This window comes from Petromyzon marinus, chromosome 64 (genome assembly GCF_048934315.1).
Source record: "Petromyzon marinus isolate PM22_M1 ecotype Great Lakes invasive population chromosome 64, UKy_Petmar_22M1.pri1.0, whole genome shotgun sequence".
Taxonomy (NCBI): Eukaryota; Metazoa; Chordata; class Hyperoartia; order Petromyzontiformes; family Petromyzontidae; genus Petromyzon; species Petromyzon marinus.
This window is the reverse complement of record NC_133730.1, coordinates 9,144,821-9,165,616: the sequence shown is the minus strand read 5'-3', so window position 1 is coordinate 9,165,616 and position 20,796 is coordinate 9,144,821. Positions and strand designations below refer to the sequence as shown.

At 51.4% G+C, this 20,796-nt stretch overlaps 1 protein-coding gene and 1 non-coding gene across 2 annotated transcripts; one reads left to right on the top strand and one right to left on the bottom strand.

Annotated features, from left to right (window-relative positions):
* Nucleotides 1-10,064: 10,064 nt before the first annotated feature.
* TRNAH-GUG (transfer RNA histidin (anticodon GUG)) lies at nt 10,065-10,136 on the top strand. The gene has a single exon. It is a non-coding gene; the product is annotated as a tRNA-His (tRNA).
* Nucleotides 10,137-12,917: 2,781 nt separating this feature from the next.
* On the bottom strand, nt 12,918-20,271 carry OTOS (otospiralin). Its single transcript, XM_076054133.1, has 3 exons — nt 20,193-20,271; nt 15,236-15,304; nt 12,918-13,196 (listed from the first exon to the last, which is right to left on the bottom strand). Exons 2-3 carry the CDS (start codon nt 15,294-15,296, stop codon nt 13,000-13,002), a joined length of 258 nt encoding a protein of 85 aa, XP_075910248.1. The 5' UTR covers nt 15,297-15,304; nt 20,193-20,271; the 3' UTR covers nt 12,918-12,999.
* Between the last annotated feature and the right edge of the window lie 525 nt (nt 20,272-20,796).

The window sequence follows — 20,796 nt, the reverse complement described above, 5'->3', positions numbered from 1 at the left end:
TAGCTGACTGAGATGCCACCCAGCTGTACCCCCTACTGTGCCAACTTGCTACATTTTAGCTGCCCGGCCCTCCGCTCATTGTGAGCGTTGCTCCTCTGCCCTCAATCGGCAAGTATCAGAGTCCTTCACGAGCCTCCTCCACAGAGGCCGATCTTGACACCGCTGGTACCAGTCGTCGGCAAGTCCACTCAGCTCCACATCCTCCCATACCGCATCAGTCCATCTCTTTTCCAGCCCATGTCATGCCCGTTTAGCCCTCTCTATGCGGCCAAACAGAGGCTCCTTAGGTATGCGGTGGCTGGGCATGCGGGCAACATGAGCCAGCCAGTACACACACACACCAGTAAAAAGACAAAGATCCCACGTATAGCCTTCACCAGACTGTCGGGGCAAGTGCTGTTAGCGAGCAGCAGCTGTGAAGGCCCGCACAGCACACGAGAGGATGGGTGGCCGGCACCACGCCCAGCCGCCAGTACACACAAATGACACACACACACACATACACCGGTACACACACACAGACGCAATTAGACAGACACACACACCAGTACGCACACAGACGCAATTAGACACACACACAGACGCAATTAGACACACACACACACACCAGTACACACACAGACCATGTAAACTACTCCCCCCACACGACGAGATGAAGTGAGGGAGGTGGGGGCCCCCGTGGGTTCCGTACGTGGCCGGGGGGTGGGGGTAGTTGAGGAGGGGGGGGGGCATTATGGAGAGATAAATTGAGGGAGGGGGCCCCGGTGGGGGGGGGGAGGTAGGGAGAGAGTCGGGGGGGCGGGGGTCAGGGAGGGATGAAGTCGGGGGCCTCGTGAGGCCGCGTGGCCGCGTAGACAAACAGCGCAATGAGCAGGGCGACGGCGGCGATCGTGGGCACAGCCACGGTCAGGGCCTGCCGGCGCGCCTCCCACATGGCCTGGCGCCGCTCACGCTTGTCGCGCCAGCTCTCCTTGCGGGGCTTGCCCTTCAGCTGGCGCATCGTGCACTCTCACCTGGGGGGGGGGGGCATGGCGGAGGAGGAGGGGGGACGCGGGGGAGAGGAGGAGGAGCACAGGGATTTGTAGTTTTTGTGTAGGGCACGCAACTGTCTCACACGCAGTCTAAACGCGGGAATGCTGGCGTTCCTGAAGAATGGAAAAACCGCGTGATAATAAATTATACAGTGAGGGAAAACAGTATTTGATCCCCTGCTGATTTTGTACGTTTGCCCACTGACAAATAAATTATCAGTCTGTAATTTTAATGGTAGGTTTATTTGAACAATGAGAGACGGAATAACAACAACATCCAGAAAAACGCATGTCAAAATGTTATAAATTGATTTGCATTTTAATGAGGGAAATAAGTATTTGACTCCCTCTCAATCAGAAAGATTTCTGGCTCCCAGGTGTCTTTTATACAGGTAACGAGCTGAGATTAGGAGCACACTCTTAAAGGGAGTGCTCCTAATCTCAACTTGTTACCTGTATAAAAGACACCTGTCCACAGAAGCAATCAATCAATCAGATTCCAAACTCTCCACCATGGCCAAGACCAAAGAGCTCTCCAAGGATGTCAGGGACAATATTTTAGACCTACACAAGACTGGAATGGGCTACAAGACCATTGCCAAGCAGCTTGGTGAGAAGGTGACAACAGTTGGTGCGATTATTTGCAAATGGAAGAAACACAAAAGAACTGTCAATCTCCCTCGGCCTGGGGCTCCATGCAAGATCTCACCTCGTGGAGTTGCAATGATCATGAGAACGGTGAGGAATCAGCCCAGACCTACACGGGAGGATCTTGTCAATGATCTCAAGGCAGCTGGGACCATAGTCACCAAGAAAACAATAGGTAACACACTATGCCGTGAAGGACTGAAATCCTGCAGTGCCCGCAAGGTCCCCCTGCACAAGAAAGCACATATACATGCCTGTCTGTACCGTCAAATCTTGGGTGAGAACCTCCTTCCCTCAGCCAGGGCATTGAAAATGGGTCGTGGATGGGTATTCCAGCATGACAATGACCCAAAACACACGGCCAAGGCAACAAAGTAGTAGCTCAAGAAGAAGCACATTAAGGTCCTGGAGTGGCCTAGCCCGTCTCCAGACCTTAATCCCATAGAAAATCTGTGGAGGGAGCTGAAGGTTCGAGTTGCCAAACGTCATCCTCGAAACCTTAATGACTTGGAGAAGATCTGCAAAGAGGAGTGGGACAAAATCCCTCCTGAGATGTGTGCAAACCTGGTGGCCAACTACAGGAAACGTCTGACCTCTGTGATTGCCAACAAGGGTTTTGCCACCAAGTACTAAGACATGTTTTGCAGAGGGGTCAAATACTTATCTCCCTCATTAAAATGCAAATCAATTCATAACATTTTTTACATGCGTTTTTCTGGATTTTTGTTGTTGTTATTCTGTCTCTCACTGTTCAAATAAACCTACCGTTAAAATTATAGACTGATCATTTCTTCGTCAGTGGGCAAACGTACAAAATCAGCAGGGGATCAAATACTTTTTTCCCTCACTTTATATAACGTAGGGGGTAAAGCACAGTCCGCGATGACGCAAGAGATGCGTAACGTAGGGCCGAACAAAGACCGAGGCGCGTGGGTAGCGTCTCGAAGCATTCAGCAGCATCCCAGTGCCTCATGCGATGCTACGCCGAGGCAACCGTTTGTTCTTACACGTGCCGCCACGTAGCTCCGTTCGCTCGGTCGCGTTGTTGCCAATGCGCATTGCGCATTATGAGCAACGTGTTCCCCCATACATGTGACATGACACCGACGACTGGATAATGGGAGCCTCTTTATTTTAGACACAAAAACAACACAAGGCCCGGGCTTCGTCCTTGATCTTGAAGGTCGTCCCTTCCCTCGTTATCCTCCCCGAGCTCCCTTTCTCGAACTTTCCCTCAGTGTTTTTACCGCAGCCAATGCCCGCGATGTCTGTCTCCTCCCAACGGCTCCCAACCGTCGCCTCTGCGTTCCGCTCTGGTTCTCACTTTTTACCCGTTTAAATCTTTCCCCCGATCGTTTAGAACCCTCGCCTCTTTCCGCCAATAGGAGGCTTTGGCGAATTTTTTGAAAGACAGGTTTGACTGCACATTGGCTTGGTGTGAGTGCCTCTTAATGTCGGTCACCACATATTCTTTATAGTACACGAGGGGGTGGGTGGCCAGCACCACGCCCGACCGCCTTTGTCTCCCTAGTGGCGATGTTTACACACCGCACCAGGTACTCATTTGAGGCTGAGTCGACCTAGGGGAGGCCCGGGACCGGTTAAGATAATCGTCACTGGTGTTGGCCGTGAGCGGGAATCGAACCCGTGTCGCCGGGTTCATAGCGCAGCGCGCTAACCGCTACACTGCAATGCGTTACGCACCCACACACAGACACACACACAGATAGACACACACACAGCGCGCTAACCACTACACTACCGCTCCCCCACACACACAGACACACACAGACAAACATACAGACAGCGCGCTAACCACTACACTACAATGCGTTACGCTTCCACATGCGTGGGTCACGTGACAGATTTGACGTCACAGCTCACTTGCCGTGCAAAAAATCTCTGCATTATTGAGCTCACCCCCCCACACCCCCGCAAAAAAGTGTATTTTTATAATTTTTGCATGGTGTACAGTCTGTAAAGTACCCACATGGCAAATTTCAGGTTTGTTGCATGTCGGGAAGTACGCTAAACATTTTGAACAGACACACACAATCACAACTTTGCCTTTTTTATATATATGGAGATAACCATGTAGGCCAGGGGTCGGGAACCTTTTTGACTAAGAGAGCCATGAAAGCAAAAAATTTGGAAATTTATTTCAGTGAGAGCCATATAATATATTTTTAAAGTGAATTCAACTAAATGTCAGTATAATAAGCCTCTGAATTTATTCTTTTAAATAATGTTGTTATAACACTCACCATTAATGCGACTTCTGGTGCTGCATGGATTTGCTGATGTCTTTGTAGTCGGGTTGGTACTTGGTGAGGTTAAGCTTCATGCAAGCGTTGAGGCTTTCATCCGTTAAACGTGATCGTAGGTTGGACTTGATGTTTTTAAGATGTGAGAATGACTGCTCACATGCATACGTAGATCCAAACATGGTCAATACAGCAATACTCACACGCTGCAGTGTGTGGTATGTGACAGGAAGCGCGTTCCAAGTTTTGAGAATCAGCTGGTCTTCGGGTTGGAGTTTTTTCATTTCTGTCCACATGTGCTTGCTCGCCAACTCCGCTTTCTGTCGTGTGATTCTTTCCAAATCTTCATTCAGTGACTTGAACTTATTCACCCACATGTCTGAGGCCTTCAGGTCAGCCACTTCTGCTTCAAAATCTCTGACGGAGACACCAGGGATGTAATTCAGGTCGGCTGTGTTCAGTGAACACTCGTTTGGATGGGTGATGAACTTAAAAAGACGAGTGTGCTCACGAAATTCTCCAAAGCGTGCTTTGAAGGACTGTAGGAGACTGGATGTGCAGCCAGCTAGCTGGTGGAGATCAAGGTTTTGAATGGGCTCACTTGCTGTGCATGCATCTTTAAATTGGCTCAGTTTTTCAAAATGTAGTAAACGACCTGTTTCAAGATCCGTGATGAAAAGCTCCAGCTTGTTTTCAAAAGCAAATACAGCTTGTTGAAGGGATAACACTGTATTTCCAATGCCTTGCATTTTCACGTTGAGCTGGTTCAGATGTTCAGTCAGATCTACGAGATAGTAAAACTTGAGGAGCCACTCGGTGTCGGCTAGCTCAGGATGCCCGACGCCTTTCATTTCAAGGAAAGTCCGGATTTCGTTCAGGCAAGCCGCAAAACGGCTAAGCACCTTCCCTCTTGACAACCAACGCACATTGCTGTGCAAAAGCAGACCAGGATAGTTATTTACAACTTCATCCAGCAGTGTTTTAAACTGGCGATCATTTAAGGCTCGGGCAACAATAAAGTTGATCACACGAATGACCAGCGACATCACTTCGCCAAACTGCCTGTCACACATCTGAGCCCAAAGTGCCTCCTGGTGTATAATGCAATGGAAACTTAGGATGGGTCTATTTTCATGTTCACGGAGAAGCGCCACAAATCCTTTGTTTTTCCCCACCATACACGGAGCACCATCAGTACACACTGAGAGAAGTTTATCCATAGGTAGACTTTTTTCTTGAGCAAACTCCATGAAAGACTTGAATAAATCCTCACCTCTTGTGGACCCTTTTAATGGCAGAACAGCAAGACTTTCTTCACGCAGTGTGTCACCAACAGCATATCTTGCAATCACGCTGAACTGCGACAAATGGCTCACGTCTGTTGACTCATCCAAAGCCAGAGAAAAGAACGGCGCTGCATTTATGTCCTTCACTTGCGTTTCCTCCACTTTGTTTGCCATCACGATGGTACGATCATGAACAGTTCTTGCCGACAGAGGCATGTCTTGTATCCGTTTGATTATCTTGTCTTTGTTCGGAAGATCATCAAAAAGTTCATTGGCTACATCCAGCATGAACGTTTTAGCATACTCGCCATCTGTGAATGGTTTTCCGTTCCTCACTATTGCTAAAGAACCAGCAAAGCTAGCCGAATTATAGTCACCTTGCCGGGTCCATACGCGGAGTTGCTGCTGGCTAGCTTGCACCCTGCTCAGAAGCTCTTGGCACGCTTTCTTTCTGCTGTCTCCCGCAGGGTATTTTGATGCAAAGGTAGCGTGGCGCGTGTCGAAGTGCCGCTTTACATTCGACCGTTTCAACGATGTAATTTTGTCATTGCAAATTAGACACACCGCAGAACCCGCTCTCTCCACAAAGGCGAATTCTTCGGTCCATTCGTCCTGAAATGTACGATACTCGTCGTCTTTTTTTCTTTTCGCCATCTTCTTCGTCGAAGGGTTAGCTTTGAGCTAATGACCGAGCAGACGCAGTCTCAGACTGATTCAAAAGGGGGCGTTTACCTGTTTTACCCAGCAACGGCAAACGTAGGCCAGTATCATCCAATTAAAATAATGGACAATTGCTCCTGCAGCCCTGAACAGGACATGCGCAGTGAAAAATCGATGGATGGATTAAAACAAGTGAGAATATTTTGTTTTATCTGCGAGCCATATGCAATCATCAAAAGAGCCACATCTGGCTCGCGAGCCATAGGTTCCCGACCCCTGCTGTAGGCCATGCGGCTCTTGATTCGGGTGCAAACGCAACAAAACAAAAACATGAACAAGGAACATCTTAAAGTGACTACACGCAAAACAGACAAAATCCCAGGAAATAACAGCAAAGTCTCCCAGAAAGAAAAAAAAACACCGCATTTCAACGCTGTGCAAAAATCCCTGTGGGATGCAAGTCAAACAATAACAACCATAAGACAATGTAGATTAAAGTTATCAGGCCAACTCTGTGCCACAACGAACAAACAAACAAAATCACCAACATGAAGCCACAAAAACAATGTAACAGTGATCACGTTGGGAATGTATAGCAGTGGGCAAATACAGTAGTCTTCTAAACGCGTGATGTTGTTTATAAATGTGGAGGGGAAACCCCGGAGGAACCCGGAGACATCGATGCGAGAGAGAGAGAGGCAAACTCTAAATATACAGCAGGCATCAGGGTCGGGATCGAACCCACGACCTCCTGTACACCAGGCGAGGTAGTTAACATCTCCTAGCCACCGTGATGATGATGAGAGACACAAACTCCAAATAAACAGCAGCAGGCATCAGGGTTGGGATCGAACCCACGACCTCCTGTACACCAGGCGAGGTAGTTAACATCTCCTAGCCGCCGTGATGATGAGAAAGAGAGACACGCAGACTCCAAATATACAGTAGGCGTCAGGGCTGGGATCTAACCCACGACCTCCTGTACACCACGAGAGGTAGTTAACATCTCCTAGCCACCGTGATGATGATGATGAGAGAGACGAACTCCAAATATACAGCAGCAGGCATCAGGGTCCGGATCGAACCCACGACCTCCTGTACACCAGGCGAGGTAGTTAACATCTCCTAGCCACCGTGATGATGCTGATGAGAGAGGCGAACTTCAAATATACAGCGGCAGGCATCAGGGTCCGGATCGAACCCACGACCTCCTGTACACCGGGCGAGGTAGTTAACATCTCCTAGCCACCGTGATGATGAGAGAGGCGAACTTCAAATATACAGCGGCAGGCATCAGGGTCCGGATCGAACCCACGACCTCCTGTACACCAGGCGAGGTAGTTAACATCTCCTAGCCACCGTGATGATGATGATGAGACACCGCAAACTCCAAATATACAGCAGCAACAGGCGTCAGGGTCGGGATCGAACCCACGACCTCCTGTACACCAGGCGAGGTAGTTAACATCTCCTAGCCACCGTGATGATGATGATGAGAGAGGTGAACTCCAAATATACAGCGGCAGGCATCAGGTCCGGATCGAACCCACGAAGCACCTGTACACCAGGCGAGGTAGTTAACAACTCCTAGCCACCACGGCGTTCTGTGCCAGGCTAGGTGCACCTCGAGACCACGAGAGTGATCCAGGTGCTATGGGTCGAGGTGGCTACTGGGTCAGTTGCGAGGCAGTCGCCCTCCCAACAGCAGACTACGGCAGGGCTGAAGGAGCGACGCTCACAACAACGAGCGTGGAGCTGGGGGGGCGGCTAAAACGCGGGAGTAGTTGTCTCCAGTCGGGTGGTACGGGCTGGTTGGGGGCATCTGCAGGTCCGCGGTGGCTTGCCCGTGTAGCCAGGGGCGAGCGTGAGACGCCTCACCTTGTCAGCCTCAAAGGTGCAACTTAGCCTGGCACGACCGGATATCGTGTTGTCTTTGGTTGCGGACTCGGCCGACGAGAGCAGAGCGGACACCACCAGCCCATCATCATCATCAGCATTATCGCCGCCGCCAACTCACGAAGCGAAGGGCGATAAATGGAGTACTCAAGCGTGTTCACCTCAGCGCTGACGCCGTGACTGTCCGGGCGGAGATAGGAGAGGGGGGGTCGTGGGGGGGGGAGTCACGGGGGGGGGTCTAGGCCCTAGGGGGGTCGTGGGGAGGGGGTCTAGGCCCTAGGGGGGAGAGTCAGGGGGGTCTGGGGGGAGAGTCGCGGGGGGGGGGGGGGTCTAGGCCCTAGCGGGGAGAGTCGCGGGGGGGGGTCTGGGGGGGGGTCGCGAGGGGGACTGGGGAGAGTTGCGGGGGAGTCGCGGGGGGTGTGGGGGGGGTCGCGAGGGGGTGTGGTGAGAGTCGCGGATACTCACGAGGGGGGTCACGAGAGAGCCGCGATCGCTGCGGTGCCGTCACTGCGAGGAGGTCACGGGGGCGAGGAGGTCACGGAGGTCCCAGGGTCACGCGGGGTCGCGGCTCCTCTTAGCCGAATTAATGGATGGGGGGCCCCGGGTGGGGGGGGTGTGCCCTGGGAGGGGGGGGTCCTGAGGGTTATGACGTCACGCGCGATGTTTATAAATATGGAGGGGCGGTGGCGTCACGCGGGGACGCTATAATGACGTCACGAGGTCGCTGTCGTGCATGTTTTGCGTCACGCGTCAAAAGCGTGCGATGACGTTAACCGTTGGTTCTTCACGATGACGTCACTACCGACAAGAGGACGCCAGTCGCCTGATGACGTTGCGCTATTCGAACTATCAAAATAACGAGGTGTGTGTTTGCTGTCGCGAATAGAATGAAGGTCAACGTTCGTACAGATAAATCAGACGAAAGTTATCAGACGCATTTACGCTTCTAATCACGACTGAGTTTGTCAAATCGCCCGCTGTACATTTACGAAACGCGACGACGGAAGCCGCCGTAGGGCCTTGCGCGCGGTAACCAATCACGCGTCCCGTAACGAAAGCTGACGGGGGTTTTACGCCGCCTGCGATTGGCGGGAGTCTGGTCACGTGGTACAAATCGAACCCCCCTCCCCGTTACAGCCCTCTCCCATCTCATGGCTGCGATTGGCGGAAGTGCGGTCACGTGGAGATTCTGTGTCTCTACCCACCCCGCCTCACCCCTTTTGCGAGCCCTCTGATTGGCTCACACTAAAGACAAAGATCCTCCCCCCCACCCCACCGTGTCGCCTCTAGGAGGCTGTAGGGGCAAGTGTTGTTCGGCACACACAGAGGTGGCCAGCACCACGCCCGGCCGCCTTTGTCTCCCCAGTGGCGAAGTTTAGTGCGCACCACACCACGCTGAGTCGACCTAGGGGAGGCCCCGGGACTGGTTCAGATAATTGGCTTGCACGCGCGCACGCTGATTGGCCGCCGTTCGGTCACGTTGGTCAACAAAGACCCCCCACCCCTTTACAAAGCCTGTGATTGGCTCATATTCCGTGACGTCAATTTTCTGAATATCCGCCCATCGAGTCCCCCGCAGATGGAAGGGAGGGCACGGAGGGGTGTGGGCGGGGCCTCAGAGCAAGGGGCGCGGGTTAGCGTGGGAGGGCGTGGCCGGGTGAAAGGAGCGACGCTCACAACAACGAGCGGAGCGACGGGCGGGTAAAACGGAGCGAGTTGGCCACAGTGTTGAGCACAGGCGGTGCATCTGCTAGCCAAGTCAATCCATGGCACCACCTGGGTCTGTCCCGTGACCTGCCTGCAACGAGCATTCGACACTTCAAGTCGCACCTCAGCCTGGCCACACCCGCACGTGGTGGTGGAGTCGTCACCGGCTACTCAGTGGTGACGCGGCGACTGTTGTCGTTGAGGCTGTCAGGGGGAGAACGAGACGGCTGGGAGTGGACTGGGGGAGAGGGCGCGGTTTAGGAATGGATGGGGGGGCGGGGTTACTCGGTGGGGGCGGGTCTGGGTGGGTGTAAGGGGCGTGGTTTCTGTTTGAGGGTGGGGTCTCAGTAGGGGCGGGGCTACTGTGAGAAGGGGAGGGGTCTGTGTTCGTGCGTGAGGGCGTGGTTACTGCTGGAGGGCGAGGTCTGTGTGGGGGCGTGATTACCTCGATAGGTGGGCGGGGTTTGAGTGAGAGCGGTGGTTACTGCGGGAAGGGGCGTGGTGTGGGCGTGGTCGGGCTTGGATTTAAGTGGGCAGCCTGCAGCCTCGGTCATCGCGGGCCCGCGTAGCGCGCCGTGATCGTATAGTGGTCAGTACTCTGCGTTGTGGCCGCAGCAACCTCGGTTCGAATCCGAGTCACGGCATTGCGGCGATCAATGACACGGCATGCGGCTCCCTGTTTCTTTTGATGAAACCAATCGGCTTCGATGGTCTCCTGAATTAAAAAAAATATATTTATAAGAAATTCGTAGTGCCTAAGGGGCCGTCCATCAAATCACGTCGCGCGGTGCTGGACGATTTTTGACCCCCCCTTCGTCACACGGCGTTACAAGAAGTCAGACCCCCCCCCCCCTCAAGATATGACGTCACAAAGCTCTGCCCCCCCCCCAAAAAAATATAAAACATGCTTCAAATCGAATTTTGATTTAAAGCTTTCGTGACTGCAGGGATTCATATTCTTGGTTCTTTCGGTAAAGTCACGTCATTACTTTACCGAAAGTACCAAGAATATGCTTCAAATCGCTTTAACCTATTGTCATTGTAGTGCGTATTTAATGTGGCGCTGCACTCTGATGTTGTAGGAGAAAACATTATTTTCGTCTCCCCCTTCCTCTTTTCCGAACATAGATGGACTTATATTCTTGGTTCTTTCGGTAAAGTCACCACGTAGAAGGGAAACAAACAAAATAATAAAAATATAAAACAATAAAATTCTCGCGACGTTTCGACTGCAACACAAGCAATCATCATCAGGTGTGGAAACCACAGCAAGAAAATTTGTTTTATATTTTTATTTTTGTATTCGTTTTTGTATTGTTTTATTGTTTCCCTTCTACGTGACTTTACCAAAAGAAAGCTTTAAATCAAAATAGATGGACTCGTCCACCTGAATAATTGCCAAATCGCTCTCCGTGGTGCTAACGTAAACAAACAAACGCCACTTTTTTCAAATGTACTTGCTGTGGTTTTCACACCTGATGATGATTGCTTGTGTTGCAGTCGAAACGTGATAATTTTATTGTTTTATATTTTATTATTTTATTGTTTCCCTTCTACGTGACTTTACCGAAAGAACCAATAATATGAATCCCTGCAGTCACGAAAGCTTTAAATCAAAATGTATTAAAAAGTCTATTTAAATAAGTAGAACGTGTTGTCTATATTTATTTCAAGTTGCGCATTTTTATGTGACGTCACATTCTCAAACACCCCCCCCCCCCCATCGTCACACATCGTCACAAATGTCTGACCCCCCCCTCCCCCTAGGAGCGTGACGTCATTTATGGACGGCCCCTTACTATATCCTTAGTTTTTTTCGGTAAAGTCACGTTGAAGGGAAACAACAAAATAATAAAATATATATAAAACAATAAAAAATTATCACGACGTTTCGACCATAACTACTAGTCACTAATTGGCACGCTTTGATGTGTATATGAGGGAGTAACATGTTTATTGTTGAGTGATATATTAACAACAACAACAATCGCTCCGTGCTTACAGAGAGGCAATTCGACAAAACCCACAGCGGTTCGAGAGTTGAGGGTGTTGGGTGGGTGGGTAAACGAACAACAATAAAAAACTCTTAACTAGTTTACTTCATTGTGCCAGACACAAGCCCCGCTGCGCCATACCGCTTAGCTCTCTCTGTCAGAAGCGACCTGTCAATCACAAGTGATGGGCTCAGCGCAGCCATCATCATCATCATCGTGTGGATGTTTATATCGGCAGCCAAATAACTCTAAAACGCCGTGACGATGTCGAAGCAGGTGGTGGGGGTGGGGGGAGAAAACCCGGAGGAATCCCGAGAAAAATCCACGCGACCACGTGGGAGAGAGACACCGCTGACTCCAAATACACAGCATCAGCAGGTGTCAGGGGTCGGGGTCGGACCCACGACCTCCTGCATACCAGGCGAGGTGGTTAACATCTCCTATGTCTCGACCTCGACTCACGACCCAGTTCATCACGATGGCATCACGCGGCGTGGAGTTGGGTGTGGGGAGCGGTGGCGCAGCGGTTAGCGCAACGCCGCGCTCAGAGACCCGGTGACCCGAGTTCGATTCCCGCTCACGGCCACCAACACCGCTGACGATTATGTGAACCGGTGATGGGCCTACCCCTGGGTCGACTCAGCCTCAAATGAGTGCCTGGTGCGGTGTGCAGTAAACATCGCCACAGGGGGAGACAAAGGCGGCCGGGCGCGGTGCTGGCCACCCAGCCCCTCGTGCGCCGTGCCGGCCTTCATAGGTGCTGCTACTCGCTAACGGCACTTGCCCCTACAGCCTGTGAAGGCTACACGGGACATCTTTGCCTTTGTTTTGATGAGCGATGATGCGGTGCTGGGGATGCTGGCGATGGTGGTGACGGTGGTGCTAGTCGCGGTGGTGACGGTGGTGTTGATGGCCATGTTTGCTGTGGTGACGAGTGATAATGATGGTGATTCTCACATCGATGGTGACCTTGAAGACAATGCGGATTGTGTTGGTGACGGTGGTGGCGTTGGTGGGCGGGGGGGGTATTGAGGGGGTAGGTGGGGAGTTAGGCAGGTGGGGTAGGTGGGGAGTTAGGCAGGTGGGGTAAGTGGGGAGATAGGTAGGTGGGGTAGGTGGGGAGTTAGGTAGGTGGGGTAGGTGGGGTAGGTAGGGAGATAGGTAGGAGGGGGATATGTAGGTGGGGTAGGTGGGGAGTTAGGTAGGTGGGGTAGGTGGGGTAGGTGGGGAGATAGGTAGGAGGGGGATATGTAGGTGGGGTAGGTGAGGAGATAGGTAGGAGGGGGATATGTAGGTGGGGGGGGTAAATGGGGGGGGGGGGGGGTAGGTAGGTAGGTGGGGTAGTTAGGCGGGGAGGGGGTATGGGGATTTGTTAGGCGGGGGATAGGTAGGGGGGGTAGGTGGGGGGGTAGGTAGGTGGGGTAGGTGGGGAGATAGGTAGGAGGGGGTAGGTGGGTGGGGGGGTAAATGGGGGGGGTAGGTAGGTGGGTGGGTAGCTAGGCGGGGAGGGGTGTCACTCCTCCTGGGAGCCCGCCTCGAACCCCAGCGTGGTGGCCACTGGGAAGTGGGCCCAGTAGACGCGGGCCATGTCGCTGTGCGGGTCGTAGGCGCCCGTGGCCCGCAACTCGTGCACCCATGCCCAGAAGTCGGAGGCCGAGTAGCTCCAGTTGGGTAGCTCCCGGCGAGGCCGTGGGGACTGCAGGCGGGGCACTGCGGGAGCAACCACGGGACAATGTCGACACCATCGATGTCGTGAGCGTCACCGTCAGAATCATCGTCACTATCATCATCAGAATCAGCAGGTTGGTGGGGGGGGGGGTGCCGGGGTGGGTGAGTGGACGGGCAACCACAGGACATCATCACCACCATCGTCAGAATGAGAATCACCACCATCATCACTGTCATCATCACTATCATTATCGTCAACATCGCCTCCATCATCATCACCTTCATTATCATCATCGCCATCACCATCATCACCATCATCATCGCCATCATCACCATCATCATTGCTATCATCATCACCATCATCGCCATCGTCATCACCTTCATCATCGCCATCATCATTGCCTTCATCATCACCATCATCGCCATCATCGTCATCACCATCATTACCATTACCATCATCATCACCATCATTACCATCGTCATCATCACCATCATCACCATCATCATAATCGCCATCATCACAAGGATAGCTGTTGGCAGCCTGTAATCCAGCACTGCAGGGGCGAGGGTTAGTGGACCACGTACGGATCGTGTGTGAAACTCCCTCCTCTGCCAGGAGAAGACGGTAGAGCAGAGTGTGGGGACGAATCTCCATCTGTTTCTATCCGTACGGGCCAGAGCGTTCCCGCCCATACCACGCGTGGAGTTTCTCCCAAACCATCACCACCACCACCACCGTCATCACTCTTCTTCTTTCGTATGGCTGATGTCCATAAATGACGTCACGCGATTTTGGATGATTTTGACCCCCCCCCCCTCGTCACACGGCGTCACAAAAAGTCAGACACCCCCCCCTCAAATATGACGTCACAAAGCTGTGCCCCTCCCCCCCCCCAAAAAAAAACACGTGCTTCAAAGCGCTTTAAACTATTGTCATTGTAGTGCGTGTTTAATGTGGCGCTGCACTCTGATGTTGTAGGAGAAAACATTTATTAAAAAGTCTATTTAATTAAGTAGAACGTGTCGTCTATATTTATTTAAAGTTGCGCGTATTGATGTGACGTCACATTTCTCAAACCCCCCCCCCCTCGTCACACATCGTCACAAATGTCTGACCCCCCCCCCCCCAGGTGCGTGACGTCATTTATGGACGGCCCCCAACAGCACAACCACCGTCATACTCACACCCACCAACACAATCCTCACCCATCTTCACTATCACCATCACTATTAGAATCACCATCATTATCACTCGTCACCACAGCAACCACAATCATCACCACCACGATCACCACCATCGCCAGCCGTCCCCAGCACCGCATCATCACCATCAAAACAAAGATCCCCCGTGTAGCCTTCACGTATTGTTGAGGCAAGTGTGCTGTTAGCGAGCACCACCTACGGCACCACGCCCGGCCGCTTTTGTCTTCCTCGTGGCGATGTTTACTACACACCGCACCAGGTACTTATTTGAGGCTGAGTCGACCCAGGGGAGGCTCAAGACCGGTTTAGATACTCGTCACTGGTGGCGGCCGTGAGCTGGAATCGAACTCGGGTCGCCGGGTACACAGCGCAGCGAGCAAAACCACGACACTACCGCTCCCCATCACCATCACAGCCACCACATCAGTACCACCATCATGATCACCATCACCACCATCACCACATCAGCATCATCACCACCTTAGCACCGCCATCATGATCACCGTCACCACCATCACCACATCAGCATCATCACCACCTTAGCACCGCCATCATGATCACCGTCACCACCATCACCACATCAGCATCACCATCACCACCTTAGCACCGCCATCATGATCACCGTCACCACCATCACCACATCAGCATCACCATCACCACCGCCATCACTATCACCACCACCTTAGCACCCCCATCATGACCACCATCACCATATCAGCATCACCACATCACCATCACATCAGCACCACCATCATGATCACCGTCACCACCATCACCACATCACCATCGCTATCACCACCACCACATCACCATCACTACCACATCAGCACCACCACCACATCGTCCTGGGATGACAGGTCACGTGGTGCGCCACTCACTCGCCAGGGAGACGCAGAGGAGAGCAGCGCCCAGCAGGGCCAGGCAGGTCACGTGACGCATGGCCCGGCCTGAAACGTTGCAGGGCGGGGGCGGTGAGACACTTTCCACGTTCCTATGGCGGAGGCCAGTCGGTCCGCAGAGCGAGCCCAAAGGGATGAAGGTGGTGAGTGTGTTGATGGTGATGATGGTGCGGTGGTGTTGATGCTGATGAAGGGGTGTTGATGGTGATGGACGTTGATGATGATGGGATATGGATGATGGAGTGTTGATGATGGAGTGGTGATGATGTTGATGGGGGTGATGGTGATGGAGCGTTGATAATGGTGATGATGGAGCGTTGATGATGATGAAGTGTTGATGATGGTGATGGAGCGTTGATGATGGTGATGATGGAGCGATGATAATGCTGATGGAGTGATAATGATGATGGAGTGTTGATAATGGTGATGTGTTGATGATGGTGATGGAGTGCTGATGATGATGGGATATTTATGATGGAGTGTTGATAATGATGATGGTGTAGTATTGATGATGGAGCGTCGATGATGATGGAGTGTTGTTGATGATAATGATGATGGTGTAGTATTGATGATGGCGTGTTGATGATGATGGGATATTGATGATGATGGAGTGTTGATGATGATGGTGTAGTATTGATGATGGAGCGTTGATGATGATGGTTGTGTTGTTGATGCTGATGTAGTATTGATGATGGCGTGTTGATGATGATGATGGGATATTGATGATGGAGTGTTGATGATGATGATGGTGGTGTAGTATTTATGATGGAGTGTTGATGATGTTGATGGTGGTGTAGTATTTATGATGGAGTGTTGATGATGATGATGGAGCGTTGATGATGATGGAGTGTTGATGATGATGGTGGTGTAGTATTTATGATGAAGTGTTGATGATGATGATGGTGGTGTAGTATTTATGATGGAGTGCTGATGATGATGATGATTGGGCGTTGATGATGATGGAGTGTTGATGATGATGGTGGTGTAGTATTTATGATGGAGTGTTGATGATGATGATGGTGGTGTAGTATTTCTGAGAGAGTTTTGATGATGATGATGGAGCGTTGATCATGATGATGGTGTAGTATTGATGATAAAGTGTTGATGATGGTGATGGTGTAGTATTGATGATGGAGTGTTGATGATGATGATGGTGTAGTATTGATGATGCAGCGTTGATGATGATGGAGTGTTGATGATGATGGGATATTGATGATGGAGTGTTGATGATGATGACGGTGTAGTATTGATGATAAAGTGTTGATGATGATGGTGGTGTAGTATTTATGATGGAGTGTTGATGATGATGATGGTGTAGTATTGATTATGGAGCGTTGATGATGATGGAGTGTTGATGATGATGATGGGATATTGATGGAGTGTTGATGATGATGGTGGTGTAGTATGTATGATTCGTGATGGACTATTGATGATAATGCAGCAATGACAATAACATCGGCTGACTTGGAGAAGGAACGAATGGCGTAAGGCACTACCACGAGAGTACAGGGTTCATACAGGGTTTGCCTATCCTAGTTGGTTAGGGGAGGGGGGGATGACTCTGCCCATCATCATCATCATCGCACCCACCAGGTTCGATAAATCAGGAATGCTTTGTGGGGAAATCAACGCAAGCTGTCGCATGGAACGATTTGACCCGGACATATGAATGTGGAGTTTGCACCCCCGGTATGTGCACATCTTTAAACAGGAGATGAAGGCCAATGCTTCTGCAATCCTTACTTTGACTATTTTCACCGTGAATAGAAACCACCATTCGGTGAATAGAGATCACGAACACTACCCCTAACACCAACCCTACCCCTAACACCAACCCTACCCCTAACACTAACCCTACCCCTTACACTAACCCTACCCCTAACACTAACCCTACCCCTAACACTAACCCTACCCCTAACGCCAACCCTACCCCTAACACCAACCCTACCCCTAACACCAATCCTACCCCTAACACCAACCCTAACACTAACCATACTCCTAACACCAACCCTACCCCTAACACTAACCCTACCTCTAACACCAACCCTACCCCTAACACTAAGCCTACCCCTAACACTAACAATACCCCTAACACTAACCCTACCCCAAACACCAACCCTACCCCTAACGCCAACCCTACCCCTAACACCAACCCTACCCCTAACACCAATCCTACCCCTAACACCAACCCTAACACTAACCCTACTCCTAACACCAACCCTACCGCTAACACTAACCCTACCTCTAACACCAACCCTACCCCTAACACTAACCCTACCCCTAACACTAACGCTACCCCTAACACTAACCCTACCCCAAACACCAACCCTACACCTAACACTAACCCTACCCCTAACACTAACCCTACCCCTAACAGTAACCCTACCCCTAACGCCAATCCTACCCCTAACACTAACCCTACCCCTAACACTAACCCTACCCCTAACACTATTGCTACCCCTAACACTAACCCTACCCCTAACACCAACCCTACCCCTAACACTAACCCTACCCCTAACACTAACCCTACCCCTAACACTAACCCTACCCCTAACACTAACCCTACCCCTAACGCCAATCCTACCCCTAACACTAACCCTACCCCGAACACTAACCCGACCCATAACACTTTTGCTACCCCTAACACTAACCATACCCATAACACCAACCCTACCCTTAACACTTTTGCTACCCCTAACACTAACCCTACCCCTAACATTAACCCTACCCCTTACACTAACCCTACCCCTAACACTAACCCTACCCCTAACACTAACCCTACCCCTTACACTAACCCTACCCCTAACACCAACCCTACCCTTAACACCAACCCTACCCCTAACACCAACCCTACCCCTAACACCAACTCTAACCCTAACACTAACCCTACCCCTAACACTAACCCTACACCTAACACTAACCCTACCCCTTACACTAACCCTACCCCTAACACTAACCTTACCCCTAATACCAACACTACCCCTAATACCAACCTTACCCCTAACACCAACCCTACCCCTAACACCAACCCTACCCCTAACACCAACGCTACCCCTAACACTAACGCTACCCCTAACACTAACCCTATCCCTAACACCAACCCTACCCCTAACACCAACCCTACCCCTAACACCAACCCTACACCTAACACCAACCCTACCCCTAACACTGACCCTACGTCTAACACCAACCCTACCCCTAACACTAACCCTACCCCTAACACTAACCTTACCCCTTACACTAACCCTACCTCTAACACTAACCCTACCCCTAATACCAACCCTACCCCTAACACCAACCCTACCCCTAACACCAACGCTACCCTTAACACCAACCCTACCCCTAACACCAACGCTACCCCTAACACTAACGCTACCCCTAATACCAACCCTACCCCTAACACCAATGCTACCTCTAACACTAATCCTACCCCTAACGCTTTTGCTACCCCTAACACTACCCCTAACACTAACCCTACTCCTTACACTAACCCTACTCCTAACACCAACCCAACCCCTAACACTAACCCTACCCCTAACACTAACCCTACCCCTAACACTAACTCTACCCTTAACACTAACCCTACCACTAACACCAACCCTATTACTAACACTAACCCTACACCTAACACTAACCCTACCCCTAACACTAACCCTACCCCTTACACTAACGCTACCTCTAACACTAATCCTACCCCTAACATCAACCCTAACACCAACCCTACTCCTAACACTAACACTACCTCTAACACTAACCCTACCCCTAACACCAACCCTACCCCTAACACTAACGCTACCCCTAACACTAACCCTACCCCTAACACCAACCCTACCCCTAACACTAACCCTACCCCTAACACCAACCCTACCCCTAACACTAACCCTACCCCTAACACCAACCCTACCCCTAACACCAACCTTACCCCTAACACCAACCCTACCCCAAACATCAACCCTACCCCTAACACTAACCCTACCCCTACCCCTAATACCAACCCGACCCCTAACACCAAGCCTACCCCTAACGCTACCCCTAACACCAACCCTACTCCTAACACTAACGCTACCTCTAACACTAACCCTACCCCTAACAACAACCCTACCCCTAACACTAACCATATCCCTAACACTAACCCTACCCCTAACACTAACCCTACCCCTAACACTAACCCTACCCCTAATACCAACCCTACCCCTAACACTAACCCTACCCCTAACACCAACCATACCCCTAACACCAACCCTACCCCTAACACTAACGCTACCCCTAACACTAACCCTACCACTAACACCAACCCTACCCCTAACACTAACCCTACCCCTAACACTAACACTACCCCTAACACCAACCCTACTCCTAACACTAACGTTACCTCTAACCTTAACCCTACCCCTAACACCAACCCTACCCCTAACACCAACCTTACCCCTAACACCAACCCTACCCCTAACACCAACCCTACCCCTAATACTAACCCTACCCCTACCCCTAATACCAACCCGGCCCCTAACACCAAGCCTACCCCTAACACTAACGCTACCCCTAACACCAACCCTACTCCTAACACTAACGCTACCTCTAACACTTACCCTACCCCTAACAACAACCCTACCCCTAACACTAACCATACCCCTAACACTAACCCTACTCCTAACACTAACCCTACCCCTAACACTAACCCTACCCCTAATACCAACCCTACCCCTAGCACCAACGCTACCTCTAACACTAACCCTACCCCTTACACTAACCCTACCCCTAACACCAATCATACCCCTAACACTAACCCTACCCCTAACACTAACCCTACCCCTAACACTAACCATACCCCTAACACTAACCCTACCCCTAACAGTAACCCTACCCCTAACAAAAACCCTACCCCTAACACTAACCATACCCCTAACACTAACCCTACCCCTAACTCGAACCTTACCTGAGAGGTGTGGGACGATAGCAGTCACTGACGCTGCTGCTGCTTCCTCCCGAGGTCCCGGGAGAATGAGGCTCGCATCCAGACCATTCGTCTGTGTGTGTGAGACCCCCCCCCCCCTGTCTACCCCACCCCCCACCCCCTCCGTGTGCTCGGCCTGTCTCTCTCCCCCTGGCAGACGCGGGCTACTGGCCATGGGTGATGGTGGTCAACAGGACGGGTGGGTGACGTGGGTAGAGACATCAACCCTCCCCTCTGACCCTACACCCTCCCCTCTGACCCTACACCCTGTCATCTGACCCTACACCCTGTCCTTTGACCCTACACCCTGTCCTTTGACCCTACACCCTGCTCTTTGACCCTACACTCTTCCCTCTGACCCTACACCCTGCCCTCTGACCCTACACCCTGCCCTCTGACCCTACACCCTGTCATCTGACCCTACACCCTGCCCTCTGACCCTATACCCTGTCATCTGACCCTACACCCTGCCCTCTGACCCTACACCCTGCTCTTTGACCCTACACTCTTCCCTCTGACCCTACACCCTGCCCTCTGACCCTACACCCTGTCATCTGACCCTACACCCTGCCCTCTGACCCTACAC